Source organism: Fusarium tjaetaba (genome assembly GCF_013396195.1).
Source record: "Fusarium tjaetaba strain NRRL 66243 chromosome Unknown NRRL66243_c0000112, whole genome shotgun sequence".
NCBI lineage: Eukaryota > Fungi > Ascomycota > Sordariomycetes > Hypocreales > Nectriaceae > Fusarium > Fusarium tjaetaba.
The window spans coordinates 1-18,910 of record NW_023501308.1 but is presented as its reverse complement, the minus strand read 5'-3'; the positions used below and the strand labels follow the sequence as shown (position 1 = coordinate 18,910).

General features: G+C 48.1%; 7 protein-coding genes across 7 annotated transcripts; 2 read left to right on the top strand and 5 right to left on the bottom strand.

Moving 5' to 3' along the window:
• Positions 1–405: 405 nt before the first annotated feature.
• FTJAE_5839 (lipase esterase) lies at positions 406–1,480 on the bottom strand (the record flags this gene model as incomplete). The annotated part of the gene is made up of 2 exons (XM_037352389.1): positions 406–1,091; positions 1,180–1,480. The coding sequence occupies 2 exons, from the start codon at positions 1,478–1,480 to the stop codon at positions 406–408; spliced, it is 987 nt and encodes a 328-aa protein (XP_037207059.1).
• A 487-nt stretch (positions 1,481–1,967) lies between these two features.
• On the top strand, positions 1,968–3,583 carry FTJAE_5838 (3-hydroxybenzoate 6-hydroxylase 1; the record flags this gene model as incomplete). The annotated part of the gene is made up of 5 exons (XM_037352388.1): positions 1,968–2,082; positions 2,200–2,332; positions 2,397–2,885; positions 2,958–3,039; positions 3,149–3,583. 5 exons carry the CDS (start codon positions 1,968–1,970, stop codon positions 3,581–3,583), a joined length of 1,254 nt encoding a protein of 417 aa, XP_037207058.1.
• Positions 3,584–3,714: 131 nt separating this feature from the next.
• FTJAE_5837 (uncharacterized protein) lies at positions 3,715–5,301 on the bottom strand (the record flags this gene model as incomplete). Its single annotated transcript, XM_037352387.1, has 3 exons — positions 3,715–4,094; positions 4,170–4,398; positions 4,465–5,301. The coding sequence occupies 3 exons, from the start codon at positions 5,299–5,301 to the stop codon at positions 3,715–3,717; spliced, it is 1,446 nt and encodes a 481-aa protein (XP_037207057.1).
• A 1,378-nt stretch (positions 5,302–6,679) lies between these two features.
• On the bottom strand, positions 6,680–9,106 carry FTJAE_5836 (dimethylaniline monooxygenase (n-oxide forming); the record flags this gene model as incomplete). Its single annotated transcript, XM_037352386.1, has 11 exons — positions 6,680–6,816; positions 6,884–7,112; positions 7,166–7,416; positions 7,473–7,511; positions 7,578–7,646; positions 7,703–7,799; positions 7,855–8,025; positions 8,077–8,180; positions 8,245–8,265; positions 8,347–8,499; positions 8,590–9,106. The coding sequence occupies 11 exons, from the start codon at positions 9,104–9,106 to the stop codon at positions 6,680–6,682; spliced, it is 1,788 nt and encodes a 595-aa protein (XP_037207056.1).
• Positions 9,107–9,679: 573 nt separating this feature from the next.
• On the top strand, positions 9,680–10,980 carry FTJAE_5835 (zinc-binding oxidoreductase; the record flags this gene model as incomplete). The annotated part of the gene is made up of 5 exons (XM_037352385.1): positions 9,680–9,944; positions 10,000–10,264; positions 10,327–10,411; positions 10,495–10,899; positions 10,954–10,980. The coding sequence occupies 5 exons, from the start codon at positions 9,680–9,682 to the stop codon at positions 10,978–10,980; spliced, it is 1,047 nt and encodes a 348-aa protein (XP_037207055.1).
• A 65-nt stretch (positions 10,981–11,045) lies between these two features.
• On the bottom strand, positions 11,046–15,632 carry FTJAE_5834 (cytochrome P450 monooxygenase; the record flags this gene model as incomplete). The annotated part of the gene is made up of 6 exons (XM_037352384.1): positions 11,046–12,074; positions 12,128–12,400; positions 12,463–12,624; positions 12,684–13,369; positions 14,305–14,681; positions 14,785–15,632. The coding sequence occupies 6 exons, from the start codon at positions 15,630–15,632 to the stop codon at positions 11,046–11,048; spliced, it is 3,375 nt and encodes a 1,124-aa protein (XP_037207054.1).
• A 1,469-nt stretch (positions 15,633–17,101) lies between these two features.
• FTJAE_5833 (FAD-binding domain protein) lies at positions 17,102–18,656 on the bottom strand (the record flags this gene model as incomplete). The annotated part of the gene is made up of 3 exons (XM_037352383.1): positions 17,102–17,223; positions 17,283–18,387; positions 18,528–18,656. The coding sequence occupies 3 exons, from the start codon at positions 18,654–18,656 to the stop codon at positions 17,102–17,104; spliced, it is 1,356 nt and encodes a 451-aa protein (XP_037207053.1).
• Positions 18,657–18,910: the final 254 nt, after the last annotated feature.

Sequence of the window (18,910 nt, the reverse complement as noted above, 5' to 3'; positions counted from 1 at the left end):
ATTGGGGGATCTCACATTCAGCCGAACCGCTTATTGGCATCTTTTACTAGGATAGAAGCTTGTCTTTAGCTATAGGCAAATGTTAGTAGATGTAGAGAATATGGGGCAAAAAGCTTTTTCTTACTTTATTGCATTTATATAATTTAGATAGAGTAGGGTTAGAAATTAAATATTAGATTAATAATACTTTAAGTTTCTAATATTTATTTTAAGTATATTAAGCTAATATATGTAGTATTTTACCTTGTAATTTTATTAATAAAAGGCTTTCTAATATATATTAAATATCTATACTATATAAAATCCTCTAAACAGAGTGTTATCCTACTTGTAAATAAACTTAAGTTATATTCAGTATATGAATAATTTTATTAACTTGCACTGTATGTGTAATACTACTGTATCTTACAAAACTGACAATGCAAAGGACACAATATCTGAGACTCCCTCCTTCTGAATCTCACCTGTTGGGATCAGTGAGAAAGCGTGGAAGCCCTTCGGGACCAACTTTACTTCGGCTTTATTACCGGCGAGACTCCATCGTGAGCCAAGGAAGACACTGTCATCAATCACAGAATCTTCAGTGCCACACAAGAACAGTGCAGGTGGCAGATCCTTGAGATCGGCGTAAAGCGGCGAGACAGAAGCGTCTTTGCGGTTAATCACCTGTTCGGGAGGGAACGCGGCATCCACGAGCCTAAACATGCTCTCACGCCCAACAATTATGTTGCGTTCATGGCGGAGTAGCGACGGCGTGTACGAAATATCATATATTCCGTAACTGCAGAGCAAACCAGCCAAGCTGGCCTTGACATCTACACCGTGATCGTCACGGAGTGAGATTGCGGTCCATACAGCGAGATAAGCACCGCTTGACTCGCCCGCAAGCAAACGAAGAGGGCCGCCGAGCTTTCCCTCACCGGCCGCAGAGAGGGCGAATAACGCTGCGTCAGTGGCATCATGTTGGCTGGCTGGGAAAGGATGCTCTGGCGCAAGCCTATACTCGACTGAGACGGCGGTAAGGCCTAGTGAGTTGGCCAATGCTTGCAAGTAGTTGTCTTGGCCACGAGCAGTTCCATACACAAGACCACCTATAATTCCAAAAATCATCAGTAAGAAGTCTATCAAGGGACCCGTAATGCCCAAACGCCCCCAGTCAATTGATTAGTATACACTAACCTGCATGAAAGTGCAACAGTGAGCCACTACTAGACCCTGTCGTTGGCTTGATAATGCGAAGCTCCATGTCTGTGCCGTCGCGCCTCTGAATGAATAGGTTCTCAGCCTCTGAAAGCTCAGGTGGTTTGTTGAAGCCGTTTGTCCCATTTTGACGCATCTCTCGATAATCTGGAGCCGACACATCTCGAAAGACTTCAATGGCTTTGGAGGTGTTGGCTTCCAACATGTCGCATAACGCAGCACGTTTCTCGAGAACCTGGGCCTCGGCGTCTTTAACAGCGATTGTGATTGATGATAACATGTTTTCGTAGGGAAATTCGCAAGGCGAATGGTGATCAAACGATATGGATAATGGTTTGTCTAATGTGTCCTCTATGGAGTGGCTGGGGGTTGATGAAGGATGAAAGTGAGTTGTGCACGATAAACACGGTTTATGAAGTAATGAAGTTAAATAGAATTGGAGAATATGAGAAAAATATTGAATAGGCCTTCCGGCTCGGGTCAGCTTCTCATTCCACCGGCACATGAACTCTCGTTTTACAATTCCGACGCACTAGCCGCGATAGCCGTTGCAGTTCCGATAACTCTTCCATGATGAAATTGCCGCCTTTGACATCCCGAGTCGGAAGTTTAAGCTGTTCCTTCCGATAAATGGACGATGGCTGTCTTATTTACCTTTAAAAATACGCAAATTCTGGGATTTATGAATTTCCAGGTATCAGGTTCAAGACAGAATCTAAGCCACATCATCTAAACCTATTCTATCTACGTCTACTTGATCCCTCGCCATGAAGGTCGTTATTGTCGGCGCTGGACTTGGTGGCATTGCTTGTGGTATCGCCTGTCGGCGTCAAGGGTTAGATGTAACTATTCTAGAACGAGCTCCCGAACTCTCAGAGGCAAGTATGATGTGATCTAAGCGATTCAAACGTTTCCATCGGAGATCAAACTGACAAGAGAAACAGATTGGGGCAGGCATTCAGGTTCCACCCAATGCATGCCGTGCGCTGGATTATATAGGTGTGTTTGAGAAGATCAAGTGCAAAGCAACTGAGATTCTTGTCCGCCACCTCCGTCGTTGGGATAATGGCGATGTTTTGGCGACACGCAAATATGGCCCTATTTCATATGAAAAATATGGATATCCAGCCATGTAAGACTCTTCCCTTGCCTAATGCCTTTGGTGCAATTTGCTAAATGTCTATCTCTTTTGCTAGGGTCATCCATAGAGCAGACCTCCAGCAGGCACTTATAGAAACAGCTGCCGAGCTCGGTGTTGAGATTAAAACAGGCTGCGATGTTATGAAGGCCGACTTCGAGGCTACCGAGGTCATTCTCACTGATGGCCAACGTTTCAAAGCCGATGTCATTGTAGGTGCCGATGGTATTTGGTCTACTTTACGCAGCCAAGTGGTAGGGAAAGCCATCGAGCCTGCAGAGACCGGGGACCTAGCATATCGAGGCACATTCACGCGTCAGCAGCTTGAGGAACTTGACGACGCCGAGGTCATTCGATTTTGCGATGAGAATAAGCAAACCCTCACGTTGTGGTTAGGCCCCTTGAAGCACGCTGTTTTCTATGCCATCCGGGGTGGCGAGCTTTGGAATCTGGTGTTGTTGACGCCAGACCGAATGAAGAAGGGCCAAAGAACTGAGAAGGGCGATCTGGCTGAGATGTGTAGAGAGTTTGAAAACTGGGATCCGATGTGAGTTGTACCTCGAACTGCTGCCTTGAACGTATCATTTTACCCTGGATCCTGCTTACTTATCCTATTCAGATTGACCAAGATCACGACATGCTTCTCGTCCACCTTAAAATGGAAGCTCTGTCATCACAGTGAGCTTGAAACATGGGTTAATGTGAGTTCCTTTTATTCTGCCCTCCTTCTTCTTTCTTATCTAAGCAAGTGCCATCGCACTACTTCCGTTCTGCTATTCTCTTACTATTATACAAGCTATACTAACTTAGTTGAAGCACAAATCTGTCCTTCTAGGAGATTCTGCTCACCCAACACTCCCATACCAGTCTCAAGGTGCCGCCATGGCCTTTGGAGATGCCGCTGTTCTCGGCGCCCTCCTTGGAAGATTTAGCAAAACAAGCACTGAAAAGCTAGAGGCCAGTGGAATGACACTCCCAAAAGTCCTCGGTATCTTCGAATCACTTCAGAAGCCATACTCGACCTTAAATGTAAAAGGAGCGGCCACTAACAGAATCATGTACCACTTGCCAGATGGAGAGGAACAGCAACGACGGGACAGAGAGTTTTCAGGAATGACGGGCGAGTCAGAAAGCAAATGGACATGGATTGACGGAAGATACCAGAAGCATATCATTGGGACTGACTTGGTCAAAATGGCTTTGGACAAGTTTGACTTGGAGGTCAACGCTGATGCTCAGGGTTGAGAAAATTCCTGATAGACAGCAATGCGAAGAAACATGTTGGCTAGGTAGTTATTTTACACTTCGAGTTGGATGCCGGTATGAACGAACTCTTGTTACAAAATAGTCCCCTTGGACATTCCGCCTCAATGAGTCTACCCAATGTCAGGTAAGTAGAGATACGGAAATGACAGTTCGTCCATATCTGCAATATCTGTTGCGCCATCTGCAGAGAATGATAGTCCAAATGTAGTATCCCCAGACTGTGTCTCAGCTATCAAATGATCAGGTGATGCTATTCCGATTTGATGACCGATTGGCAAGCAACCTTCAAAGCTTTGCGGCAGGCAGGAACTGGCCAGTGGCAAGCCAGGCCAAGTCTCGGACATTGATTGGAAGTGAGATTCAACCCCAGTATCCGGTAACGATACAGAGGCATCGAATCCATCGCCTCTCTCATCACAGTTCATGAAGCCCTGAATAGCAGCCGTGGCTTGAGGATGAAGTATTGCATAGGCTCGCTGGGCTGCTTTGACTGATGGGGATAGCAGTTTGAGCAACTCTATCAATTTACTGAGGGTTCGTATTGCAGGTAGATGCTCAGCCTTACAGATTGGGTTATGAAGGATTCTAGCAACATGGTAGCTGCACTCAGTGAGAGACGAAGCGATGAAGTATGCTAGAGAGGCAATTCGCGGGAGCGAATATACGGCGATAAATTCGGAGAGAGTGTCGACCACCTCAGATACCAGCTTATGGCAGAATCTTGTCTGCTCCAGGTTGAGCAGTTCGGTTCGTGTTGGGTTTTGGCGAACTAGAAGCTGCAGTAGAGTATAACGCTACATGAACAGAAAGGTCTCATTAGCAAAACGTCTAAGAGTCAACGCTGGAAGAGACCAGCTTACCACGTGAATCACTAGTCTCCTAGAGGTTTGCAGTTCTAGCTCAGAACCCTTAACGACATTATCCAGGATACTCTTAGACCACTGGAATATGGCGGGAACGTTACGATGAAGGTGGGATATGCGGAGGGCCATCATGTCCACCTCTTCATCATCATTGGAGGTGTGACGTGCGGCCCTGAAGAACCGATCCCAAATTTTGCCCCATAGTCTGCTGATATCAACAAGTATCTGGAGATGTAAGTCATCCTGGCTGATTTGCTCAGGAAGAACATCCAGGTCTTGGCAGGCCACCAACTGCTCCCTTGATACAAGGTCGTCCACGGCTACTTCCTTGTCGCAGATCCCCGACGGCTTTCCAATCTTCTGACAGAGCCGTCGTTCCATGCAATATATGGCCCACCACAGTCTTTTCCGTGACAAAAGCCCTTGTGCATTACAGGAGGACGAAGCTGTTTGATCATTGAGTTTGGCCTGCCAGGCGTACTGGAGCGATGTCGAAATTGCTAGTACTGCGCCCTGCATGTCGTCGGCTTGCATTAAATAGATCGCTCGGAAGAAATGGAACTTGGCCATACCAGCCCAGTGGGCTGGAATTGACGGTACATCGTTCATAAGAGACATGCTCTGGTGATAGAACGAGGCAGCCTCAGACACGTCCCGTCCATGATTCTCGCGGGACTGTAAACACCGTCCTAGTGACATAGTGATGTAGAGTTGCGAATATAAGAGAAAGTCTCTTGACTCTACCAAGAGGCTGCCGACGGCGACTTCTGTTGATAAAACAGGTTGGATAGCCTTGCTGTTGAGTTCGCCATACTCAACCTTTGGGAGGTACATTGCTAATCTATTGCTGCAGACGTCAAACAAGCATTGTATATACTGTATTTCTGGCAGTTGAACCGACGTGGGTGACAATTGCCGACCAGGTCGAGCCAGTAGTGGGCTGTCCCTACTGGGATCAGATCCAAGCAAACGTCGAGTAGCGGCTAGTAGAGATGGCAGAGATATATTATCGGGCATACACTCCGCCACTTCCATCACAAATTGATTGCTAGCACTGGACGCGATAGGCCCAGGGACTAGTTCTTTTGGAACAGTAGGCCTAAACAGGTACAAGAAATTAGTTAACCAAGGGAACCATTTTCTACTCGAGAACTCGTTTTTGACTTTGCGCCTTCTTGGCCTGGGACAATAGAAGGGGTTTGCTCTCACCATGAGCCAGTAGAGTTCGCGACGGATCGAGAACTTAACTTGGCTATAAATTTTAAAGTGGCCTCGAGATGGCGAACTCTATCTTCTGCTAGACTTGTTTCTGTCTCAAGAGCCGGGATGGGCATGTTTTGTGTTGTAGCAAAGGGATCAAGTGATGTCGAATTGGCGTCGACAGGCTCAACTTCATTATCTTCAACCCTGTATTGTTTCGGGTTATTCGAGTCACTCAGTGTCATAGAGCGGAAAGAATATGGGGATGGCGAAGTCGAGCACAGCGACCCAAGGTTCATGGTCTCGCCTACTGCGTCCGACCGTCTTCTCTGAATGCGGACCCGGCCGTTTGTGGAGTAGACACAGCGCACTCCTCGTCTACGACAAGGTGCGCACTCATTTTCTCCGGAACACTGGGTGCAATTGTCAGTAGTGATACTTGACCTTATTCGATTCGTGTTCCAACCTTGTTCTTCCGGCGCTGGCACTCAAGGCTACATGCAAATCGTGTTACCCACAAAGACGGAGACTAAGTGAGTGAGGAGGGAGGGCGCACCATGCAACAGAAGTGTATTTAGACCGGCGGGAGGACTTTGGCCGACTAGTAGAGGTGACTGAAGACATTGCTGCGAGACAGTGTTGTGGAGGCGTAATGGTAGATGCAGACAGTGAGATTGGTTACGATGGAACTGACGGATGAAACAGCTGAGCGGGTTACTTAGCGCACCTCGTGACCCTAGCCACGCCACTAATGCCTAGTTTCTGCGGGGGTCGCGTCTTCGGCACCTCGGACTCCGAATGCGATTAGTCAACCAGCTTCAGTGGGGTAACTAAGCCGAAACAGTAGTTTTTACAGTAGTTTTTACAGCTCACATACGGAGTACTACGAAGGTATTCAAATGCATCTTCAATATTACAGCTGTGCTAATGTAAATATTGCAATGGAATATATTCTATCTCTATTGTTTCAACCTCATTTACCACATCTTTCATAACCTTTGTATTTTAAAGCTTAATCAATTCTAAACATGTGATCTCGGTAAACAGGCAATGGTTGCCCTATAGCATCGGCCTTGATAGACAATGCAATAAAGCGAGAATAATATCTAGCGTGGCCGAGAGCACCGCCGATATACCATATCCCGGGTTCTGTTATCAAGAGAAGTCAGTCAGCGTAAATCATCAGCAATTCAAGTCACTGTAGCTAGATACTCACGCTCCAATGGTTTGAAAGCTCCAAGAACCTCGCCTTCACTGTTCAGGCCGAAACAGTCTCCAGCTCTCTTCGCAACAGCTGAGCCAAAGATCTTGTCCACATGCTGTCGGAGGTTACCCACGAAACCAGTTGCAAGGACGATCACATCGGCCTTGATTTCAGACCCATCTGAGAAGGCCAGCCCATGTTCCGTATACCTTGATGCGGCGGCATCAGATTTAACCTTGATCTATCGGGATTTAAGTCAGGACTTTGCATCAATCGTCTTTGGGGATCGCATACCAGGCCTTTTCCAATTTTGGCAGACGTCCCGACATCAATGTAATGTCCGCCCAGACGGATATTAATGGCGTCTTGAATATCTCCGAAAGGATCAACCCTGAAGCCAGCACGCTCGAGGGCATCGTATCTTTCCGGTTGTGACCGGGCCATAGCATGGAATGTCTTAGACGAGAGCAGACGAGCAATTGACACTGGCTGGGTGAACATCGCTCGGTCACTGATTTCGGTGGGAATCTGGGCATTGTATATGACTTGAGAGAGGATTAGTTACTTGAACATGTAATTGGGGAGGGGTTCTTTGACTTACGATCATATCGCTCTTTAATAAACTCGGCTGGAAGTACAACTGCATGACGACGCAATAAGTAAAGGTTCAACGATGTCAACACTTTCTGAACCTATCAGGACTTACAAGTACGGCTCCTCTGAACCATCGTCACTTCCATACCGGCTTCGTACATATCGTCGGCTACATCGTGTGCTATTGGAGAAGTTAAACAAAGATTGGTAACACGGCGCACTTGTAAGTATACTGACCTGTATTTCCAGTGCCAACCACAATGCCAGTCTTTTCAGCCCAGGCCTGCGCGGTTGAGTAGTCGGCAGAATGCAACACTACTCCTTTGAACGCTTCCTGCTCAGCCTTGTTAGTCGAGATCCTGTTTCCTCTAGGATAAAGAAAAACTGACTCTGTTGGAGATTGTTGGTAGCACGGGGGTCTGCGACCCTGCGCCTGTGGCTATGACGACATGTCGCGTTGAAATCTGCATGGGACGTCCTTCCTTAACGACGTCAAGAGTATAGGCTCTGGATGCCTCATCCCAGGAACCTGATTTCACGTTTGTGGAACACCAGATATTCTGCGCCAAAGAGTTAGCAACGGAATTACCTGGTCCTGGTGAAAAACTCACGATGCCGTATTTCTCCGCCCACTTCTTATGTCCCTTAGCCAGCTCGTCTTTACCTAGATATTCGCCATACTCGGGTCCAAAGGTTCTATCAAAAGGCAAGTGAGCTAGAATATCAAGTTAGTAGCTGTTATAGCTATCAGACAATTGATACTGTTGTTTGAGACGTACAATATTCGCGCACAGTATGCACTAAGGAAAAGGTATCAGTCAGCTGAACAGACGGAAAGTGATTGGTGTGTGGGCCATAGCAGAGCCGGGGAAAGAACTCACAACGGGCTGACTCGTATCTCAATCCCCATGCATCACCAACCTGGGCGTTTTTCTCAAGTATGACATACGAAACCCCGAGAGCTTGCAAGCGCCCGCCAGTACTGAGACCGCTCTGACCACCTCCGATAATCACTGCGTCATAATGAAGACGGCCTTGGTCATCAGTAGTGCAATTAGGGATTCCATTTGACGGATGATCTCGATTGGACGTGCCATTTGATGAAGAATGATTCCCAGTCGTACCGTTACCGTTAACCAAGACGCTAGTAGGTTCCATTGAATCTACATTGCCGTGGTTGCTGAGCTGCTCAAGGATCGTGCGAAGAACCCAGATTTTCCATGACCCATCTTGTGATGGAACGAGTGAGAGCATACCAGAGCATTCAGTTGCCGGTGTGGTTGTATGGAAAATGAACTTGCAATCAACCCATTCCGCGCCTCCCTCAAGTCTATAAACCTTTGCAGAACCAGGGACAAGAGAAAAAGAGGAGACACCGTGGCTATTGCTGAGTGTAGACCATTCTGTTGCAAGAGCTTCATCAAAATAGAACGTACGGATGGTTCCTGACAAGGCATACGTGTCACGCCAGATGGCGTCTGGTGTAAAGTGGCGTTTCTCGAGGTGGGGGAACGACTTGAGAACTTGGGCCGCAACTGCCTCCAAGTTGATGTTGGTGGGTATCTTGGCATGGGGAAGGTTCCCAGGGAGAAGCTCCAGGAGACTCTTGCTTTTTTGCGGGGTCTCAACGATTGAAGGCATGTTGAAGAATTGCAAAGGTTTCTTAGCTAGAACTGAGATGAATCAATACGATAAGTTGTCTTGTTTCAAGGGGTACTTTGTGAAATCTGCTAATCCTACACGCCTAGGAGATTTCTCCTGTATTATAGAAGGTCTTTACAAAGAAACTTGCGTCTCTAAAGTTTGCAATTCTCGGCAATGCCAACGGATAAGCAGGCACACACAACAGGTCCGTAGAGGCTCCACCACCCGAAACTCCGATCGACTTAGCTATGTGGCACACATACTCCGACCAACCACTCATATTGACTGAATTCCGGCGTCACTGCTGCGCCAAATCCGTGTGAGACTGTTTGCAATCAAACTGCGGGGTAGTCTAGGGAAACGTGATCGACGCAAAGTGCACCCGTTCCGATCAAGCAGATTTCCGACAGACTCAGTCCAGGATATTAGTAGAAAACTATAGTGTTAGACATCATGTCCACCTCCAGTAGCCTTGTTCATCACCTTTGACCTCTTGCATGATTTGATACCTCCCTGGACAATCCTTTCATATCTCCGATATCACTCATTCGATCTAACTGGGTTTACGTAATGCCTTCACGCTCCGCTCTCCGCCATGTTGGCCCTGGAAATGTTGCTATCGACACTTGCCCCGTACCCAAGCCTGGGCCAGGCGAGGTGTTGATCAAGGTTGCGGCAGTGGCCCTGAATCCAATAGACTGGAAAATGATGTACCGCCAGGCGCTTGCAGAACCAACCATCCTGGGATGCGACTTTGCAGGGGTTGTTGAATGTCTTGGGGATCACGTCGATAGGCTTCAAGTCGGAGATCGAGTGGCGGGAATGATACAAGGTGGTAAGCTGGCACGAGGCATCGGTATAAGACTTCCAACCTAATCTGGGTCTGTTAGGGAACACCTTGAGGCCTGATGATGGCGCATTCACGGACTATCTGGTCGCGCAAGCCCATATCTTAGTGCATCTCCCTCCGAACATCTCGTGTGAGCTGGGTTCGACGTTGCCCACAGCACTCTTTACTGCTGGTTTTTGCCTATACAGGCACCTCTCCTTCCCATATCCAAAACAGACTGAGGAGCCACAGCCGGTGCAACCAGTATTGCTCATCTATGGTGGCGCTACAGCCATTGGGTCGATGCAGATCCAGTTGGCCAAGTTGTAAGACTTTTCATCTCACTTCTTTAAGATACAAAGAGACGGTCAGCTAATTACTACACTAGGTCCGGTCTCCATGTCATATCAACAAGCTCTCCAGATAGTTTTGACTTTGTTAAACGATGCGGCGCAGATGCAGTTTTCGACTATGTATGTGAGTTCGGGTCATTTAAGTGATCGGTCCATTACCTTTTCAGCGGGAGCATCACTGACTTACCACTAACATTTCCCAGCGGGATCCTCTTTGTGCACAACATATCATTGAGGCTTCTGGTAGTAGACGGCTTGCTGTTGTTGATTGCATTTCTAACGATGCTTCATCAGCTATCTGTGCCGCTGCCATGAAACTGACAGGTGGGATTTACATAGCGTGCACGAGATCATGCCCAGATATAGATAACATAAGGGTCAAGACGATCCGCATTGTTGCTTTCACTGTATTGGGTAGACCATTTTCTCTCGATGCTCAAGCCCCAGTCTTCCCCGTTGTTTCAGAGGATGTTGAGTTTGCATCAGACTTTGTTTCACGGGCTGAGAAGCTACTGAGAGAACATAAGATCCAACCTATCCAGGCAAGCATCAGGGATGGAGGGCTCACAGCTATTGCGAAGGGTTTGGTCGATTTGAAGCTGGGAAAGGTTAGCAGAGCACGTCTGGTATATCCTATACAATCATGTTAAAATAACTTGTAGACTTCAGCTACTCGAAATCTGCAATAATTATTCACACAGGCTTGACACTAATACCATATTTTATACGAGAACAATCTTATTTCCCTCGATATCTATTTCTTAACTCCTGACTCAGCAGTTATGAGCTTTCGAATGAACTCGGAAAACGCCTTGGAAAGCTCCCAGATCCTCATGTTCTGCAAAATCCGCAATGCTTCTTGAAGAACCTGCACATGACTGTCCTTACTTCCAAGGCGTGGTACACCAAACAGGCCTACCCTGGCTTGTCCGCCTTCACAAAGCCAGTGATGCAATTTGCTATAGTCGTCACCTTCCAATGGGTGAAAGGCATCAAGCTGCAGAACAGTGAATTTTTGACTGTCATCCTCGTCATCACACGCTTCAGTGCCAATACCGGGTTCTGATTCACCTAGCAACACTGTGGCACACCAAAGTGCGCCTCCCGCATAGAAGGCATAGAATGATTCGCAAGGGGAGTTGAAAGGAAATGATCGACTCAGAGCCAAGATTTGAGCGGAGTGGTAAGCCACTTGGCGCAATCTGACCCCGTCCTCACGACCCCAGTTACTCATTCTTGCCCGTGATTCTTTGTGCTGACCTCCAGCGCGAAGTAAAGGCAGCAGCCAATCCATAAGGTCTCCAGCGCCGAATAGGTGACAGAGATGGATTATCAATAGCCTTTCCACGATTCGTCGCAGGACACCATCGTCTTTGTTGGCTTTGGCGGCCTCTGGACATGTAAGAAACTGATCCAGCTTGTTGAGTAGAGTCCGCTTATGATTCACCAGGGGCCAGTCTTCAGGAACAGCATCCATCAGTGGAGACCCCTGGAGTTCTTTCATAGACCACAAAAATCGGCAAAGTGTGACAGTGATTATATGCAAGTGCTGGTCATCAGATAGTTCAAGGTTGTCAGCCGAGCTGGGGTAGAAGCATTCTCGGGCAGCTTTGCGGAACTCAATCCTGTTCTCATGCGATGGCTGCCACGGCCGAAGTGCTATCCATGAGTGAGCGGTAGGGGCTTCCCAGCAAGCATCCTCATCGGGAAGAGAGAGGGCTATGTCGCCGATACTGAAAGCAGGTCTTTCATTGTGCAATATGCCAACAGTTGCGTCGAGATCCTAAGAGGCGTAATTAGTTTCTCTTCAATAGCTTGATGCTTCAAAGAACTTACATATATCGCCCAGCCCAGCCTTCTATGGCGCTCCGTCGCAACCCAATCCAACCACCGGCTTTCGGTGGTGGCGGAACAATCGTCAGGTGCATTCTGACGTGGCTTTGGCTCTTGGAATAAACCTGCTTCCCTCGCATGCCGAACAAGCGTCGATCGCAAATCTCTACTGTGGCCAAATAATATTCTATGGCCACTGGCACGACCATGCATCGCTTGAAGAAGTTGAGCGGTGAGGTAGTCCTCCGAGTGCCGATGACTTGGATCTTGTTCATTCTGCATATATGAATCAGCTTTCGGACATTCTTCAAATTCATAGTATCACTAAGTATACTGACCATGACGAGGAGTATACGACGATTCAGTTCGGCAATCGAATTGGCGAAGATCCTTGCGCCTGGCATGCTGCTAAACCTAGCCCCAATGGCAACAATTGATAGCAGAAGCACCTCTGATATAGTGGTTGGGTTGAGGGTAGGTCGATGGATGAAGCTGATGGGCTATAAGAGATTAGACGAGCACAGGCTGACGTAAGACTGGATGTTATATAGTTCCTTACAGGTCGAAAGTGGACAAAAAAGAGATCAATGCAGTGATCCAGCTTTGCCTTACTCGGGAAATTAGCCAGCGAAACAGCTTTCCACAATGGCCTTTCCAGGATCGCCTGGGCGGAATCGAGGAGTTGAGATCTCTGTGCCTCCACGACCTTGGGCATTTGGAAATGCGAGCCGTATCGCAGCGACTTATCACCGTTGCCGCCCAGCTGGGGGATGACCAACGATTGGGTGTCGTTGGTCCCGGCGGTACTCAAGAGCCAGTTATCGAGATGAGGTCCCTGCCCGGCGCTGTACTTGACTGGCGGTTCTTGGGCATTGGGGGACGAATTTTGAGCTGTGAGAGGCAAGGTAGGCTCATCAAGAATTTCACAGTCGGCCGGAAAGCTGAAGGTGTCGAGATGTGAACAAGGGTCAAATATTGAGAAGATCCAGTCAGGGCTGAGTCCACCGAAGTTCAAGAAGAGATTATCCTCATTCTGCTCCAGACCGGCTGGTGCATGGTAGTTAGGGGGCCCCTCGCCGTCCAGGCCAGTGAATGTCAATGGTAGTAGAGAGCTACCACTCGTGAACAACTCTGATGATGGTGAGGGACCCTGAGCTGCCTCCTGCTGGCCATCTAGAGATGCCGCGCTCTCGGAAAAGTCTGCAGGTGGAGTAAAGCAATCAGCCTGCGGATGATCGTCCAAGTCTGGAGTGTGATCACCAAGTGTTGGGCTCGTGCGACTATTAGGATATTCGCATGTTGCGCCTCTTCGGAGACAAGATGAGCATTGAGGTCTTGTCCCTGAGCAACGGATCTTAGACCTTAATTTGCACGTCAGGACAAAATGCCACAACGTTGAAGTGGATTGAGAAAAAGGCCTACCTTTGGCAATGTTTACAAGACTTTCTCCTCAGCCTGGGGCCCCTCTCGTGCATCTTCACATGTCGCTTTAAACTGTCCCTGATATTATGCGTTAATCCACGGACTGAAAGATAGAACTCCGATGTATGCTGGGAGTGACCAGCCCGGCCAAGGTATGGTAGCACTAAACAAAGACAGGGTGTATGTACTTGCGACTGAAGATTTTGTAGCAAACCGGACAGGACTCGGAGTCCATACCAGAAAGTGGACTCGTAGACGGACCCGCTGGCAAATAGATAGATGAACAAGATAGAGGTAATCGGGGTCGGCGGTGGAGGAGAGAAAACGGATGACGAATGGAGAAGGGAACGAGTGAAATGAGCTTTTAAAGGGACCGTGGCATTTTTCTGTACCCCGGTTGTGTAAAATGCGGGGAAGCTCACGTTAAAGACAAACCCGATTGGAGACTAATGCCCTTTTGTGCTAGATCTGGCTGTGATGTGGGGGGCAACATCCCGAGCTTGCCGCTATCCTCATACTTGGTTTGTGATTGGCTTGGCTACGTAACAAGGGAATAAACGTCTGACACAAGATCGTTGCATTACGAGGTTGCAAAAGCGAGAATGTATGTATCAGAAGGCATCGGATATCGATATACATGCCATGCACGCAGTAACAGCTCAATTTAACAGAGAAAACATTGGTTCAATAGCTACAGCTGGTATAACATCATTGCGGACTAAATTTCCTCGAGTTCCATCAGTCCATCCAGCTCTCACCCTGATGAGCAACCTTTTCGAGCCACTCCCTCTCTAACAGCTGCCCTATCTTCTCACTCCTTGCCTCGAAGGACACGTCAAAGTCAGAGCCCGGTGTCATGATTAGGCTTGTACTAACGCCAACGTCGTCCACTGTCAGCTCCCGGGGCGTCCCTGATTTGGGGTCTAGGGGACGCCCGAACTTGAATGTCTGGAGCATTCGGCTCGTCATCATGAATAGGCTTCGCTCCGCCAGGTGGATGCCCGGACATATGCGCTTCCCACCTCCGTAGGAAAAGTGATCGCGCCCAGAAGCGTCTACTGCGTTGGCTGAAGCTGCGGCTGATTGCGTGTGATCGATGAAGCGATCTGGGTCGAACTTCTCAGGGTTCGAGTACCTTTCGTCATTTGAGTGCATCATCCTGTCATTCTGTGAGCTTGGCGAGTTTGAGGAATAATAGAAAGGAATATAGATGAAGCCTTGGGCTGCTATTGACTTACCAGTGATTGACGCGGACCACGCAGTTCTTTGGGATATAGTATCCGTTGTACACGTCATCCTTGCTCGTGTAATGAGGAAAGCCTTTTTCTTGATCAGCATCATGAACGTATCGGTATTCAGCACCGCCAGACTTACTCATTGGCGAAATGGACCTCCACCTCTGATTTTCCTTAATAATGGCCCTGATATATGGCAAATTTGGCTCATCCGCCCAGGTGGGAAATCGGTCTTGTCCTATGACGCGGTCAAGCTCTTGATGGGCTTTCTCAACCACTTCTGGATGCGTGGCCAGGGCCAGAATGGTAAAATGGAGCGCACTCGCGGTTGTCTCGGACCCTGCCCCGAGAATCTCCATACAGGTGCTAGAGGCCTGAACCTCATCTTCTTCTTGGGCTTTCTCCATCTCTGCCTTGACTTCTCGCGCCATGCACGGTCTGTCGGGATGGAGTTCGGCCTGACGTACTGCATCTCGGTAACACGTCAAGGCGAAGGAAAGCTCAAGGTTCTTGAACTTTTCCAGTTCCTTGAGCCACGGCTGCGCGAAACGAGGGAGCTTCCGCAGCATTGGTACAGCCTCAAAAAGGTATTTGCCTGGTGTCATAGCCTTGCTGAAATTCTCCATGACTTCGCGGATATCGGTCGCAAATTGGCTCGAGGAGCTAGTCACTCGTTTGCCGAAAGCTACTGTTCGGGAAACCGATAGGGCATAGCGATGAAGTTCGTGCGCGTACCCCTTCGGTTCATGCAGCATATTATGGATGGTGGCCAGGGACTCGAGCTCTTGGTAGGGGACATATCCATCGCACTTCTTAGCCGTGAGGACGTTTGTAAAAATCCGGCGAACCATCTTTTTGCAAAGTAAGCTACTCGAGTGCTACAACAGAGTTGAGGGGGAAAATCACCCGCCATCTATTACCATATGGCATCAAGACACTCCGCCTTCCACCACTGATCAGATCACCAACTTCGGATGGTGGGCGGTCTGAATAAATGCTCGCTCTGGGGTGGAGATGGTCAATTCCCGCCTATCAATCTGTGAATCAAGGATATCTCTTACCGCATTCCAACGAGTTCCCGGTAAACTTTTGCGTCGCTGATGACTATAACATGTTGCAGGCCTGTCCGGAAGTACATGATTGGGCCATACTCTCTGTTGTTTCGCGCATGTTTAGTAACAACAAGTATCTACCTGAATCATGAAAGAGGGAATACTCACTTGGCCCATTCGCCAAACGTTTCCCAAGGCCTCTTGCTAGGCATGTCGAAAGTCATACCCATAAACGGATAACGCCCTTTGGGGCCAGGTGGAAACGGTGGTCGTCTCCATGTCTGCACAAACCTCCAGATGACAAAGGTTGCGAGTAGAGTGCCAATAAGCACTATTGCATGTGACATATTTGATTGTGAATGTTGTTTCTCGAGCTTTTGACTTTCAACGATATGAGCGTACTGCCTTTGTAGGAGTTTAAGTTCGTAAAGTTAGCTGGCCGATTGGTGGACCCCAGATGTGGCCACTAGACTGTACCAGGATATAAGCAGCAGATGAGACTTTATGCACCAGTCGAAAGATTGAGCTTTTATTCTCCCTCACGTCATTGGCTTCATTGTGCCACTTCCCAGTCATCTCACCGTCCAAGACCACAAGCCAACTGCTCCACCACTTGGCTTCCGAGCAATTGTTTTCTGTCTGCTGTCCCCTCGCGACAAGCGCTCGGACTCGCATTGATTGCCGGTGGTTGGATGGGTGGGTCCTGACTAGACTCCATTCCCGCCACCAGAAAATCCGTGCCGGCGTTTGCCGTCCCTGGGACTCCGACAAATGTGTGGCATTGGCGAATGCGGTGTCATAGAGACAGAAACATGACAAGAAGCTCGGAGTTCAATGGACTTTCTGGAATCAGCAAAGCCAGTTCAAAATCATGTTTGCTAGCTGAGTGACTTGCATAATTTCAGGGTGGTTTGGTTTATCTCTGGCTATCTAGATCGAAGATGTAGTCAGAACGCCAGTGATTCCAATTTATGATAATGAGCCGCAGAACTTATTAGACAGTAATCAGAGTGAAGTAGAGCATATTTTACTTATATTTAACGCTTAAGCTAATATTAGATATAGTAATTATTATAAGATAACTCCGGCGTGTAAAGTTAAGCTTTAGACGCAGTTATAGATAGCCTCGGTAGTATATACTAATAATACTTTATAGTCTAATCTTGATATACTTACTGCCAAGCTGTCAGACTTAAAAATAAAAATTCAAGCAGAAGGTGTTTAATTCTCTTTCTTCTATTTAAAAGCTACTTAAAGTCCAGAGTGCATTACAAAGAGAACTTCCCAGCGCCCTTATTGAACACATTCTTGGGATCATACTGCTTCTTCAAAGCTAGTACCTTATCGTAGTTTACCCCAAAGATCTCCTGAGCTAGAGATGTAGCAACCCCTGTAAGCATTGTGAAGTGGTTAGCAACGTCAAAATTTAGCTGGCTGCACGTCACGTACCGTCATAATTTCCATATTCTCCAACGCCATCCCCAGTCAAATCCTTCTTCAACTCCTCATTGACCTTTTGGCCCATAGCACGAGTCCAATCTCGGCATATCTTGTCGTTTTTGTCGCCGACCCAGCGAGTGCTGAAAAGGATATTGTAATGCTCGCCACGATTGGCAAATGACATGGCCGTTTGTGAGACTTTATTCACCTGCCTCTGCGAAAAGAACTCCATGAGTATAATGGACTTGACAGCATCTGGAACATCATTGATGAACTCGGTGTAGTCAGTCAGAAGAGTCCTGGCGAGAGATGTCGACAAGGGTACCGAGAAAGCTGAGCCCTTTTGTGTCTTCCGGTCGCCGTGAGTCGAGACAGTGTTGAGCATTGCATTGACGTCTCTGTAGGGCATCTCCCGGGTCAGATCGGCCAATGGCTCGAGGGCAAAGAGAGGTGCAAAATATTCTCTGGCTTTGGCTTGATTTCCGTTGTAAAAGATGATTGTCAGGACACTGACTTTACGAGCTGGTGCGGGAGCACCAATACCGACAACCATGCCGCTCTCGCCTTCAGTTGCCTTTACCAACCAATTTGCGAACTCGACCACCTTCTCCAGGGCATCAGGCTTGAAGACGAGCAAGCCGCCGTAAACGGAATTCTCCTGCTTGTACCCACGGAAGGTAAAACTCGTAGCAACACCAAAACTCTGGCCGGCACCTCTCAGTGCCCAGAATAGATCAGGGTTTTCCGATTCTGATGTTTGCACGATTCGGCCATCGGCGAGCACAACCTCAGCTGCAAGGAGGTTATCGATAGTCAATCCATACTTTCCAGTAAGCCAGCCGTAGCCTCCACCCAAGGTGAGACCTCCGACTCCTGTGTGGTTGACAGTGCCGCCGACTGTAGCCAGGCCGTATTTGGCGGCAGCATAGTCAACATCCTCCCAGATGGTGCCTCCCTGCGCCGTAATAGTGTTGTTGGCGTAATCAACGGTAACGTTGCGCATCTTGGTCAAGTCCACAACTAGTCCACCATCTGTGGAAGAAGACCCAGATGTAGAGTGGCCTCCACCGACAACAGCAACATCGAGGTTATGCTCCTGTGCGAATTGCAAAGCCTTAGACACGTCATGCGCATTGGTCACTTGGACTACGTATGCCTTTAAAGAAGACACAAATTAGCACGCGGTTGTTTCTTAGAGCCTCCTGCTGCCAAATTGGGCTACAATGCGGGTTGCAATGAGCTGGAAAAACTTACAGCTGGTTTCTCTGCTGCTTCAGACCATCTATGGAGGCTGTTCTGGTAACCATCATCCCCAGGGACAAGGACACGAGATGCAGTGAGTGAGGCTCGGAGTTGGCCAACAGGCAGCTGAGTGGAACCCATTGTGCGTATGGTGCTTTGAGAATAAGTTTTTCTTGACTGGATGTAAAACAATTGAGAGTAGAATAAGATTGCGGGTTGATTGATACGAATCGTTCAAAGCCATCAATGTCTTTAAAATCAGACGTTGTCTCTGCTGGTGCACCGAGTACAGGGTATGTTCGTGGTCTGATCATGTTCCGTGGCATGACTGCGGGGTACCGGCACTTGGGGTCCCTAGACTACCTCTCTGGTTCCACCTCCACCTCTACCTCCAC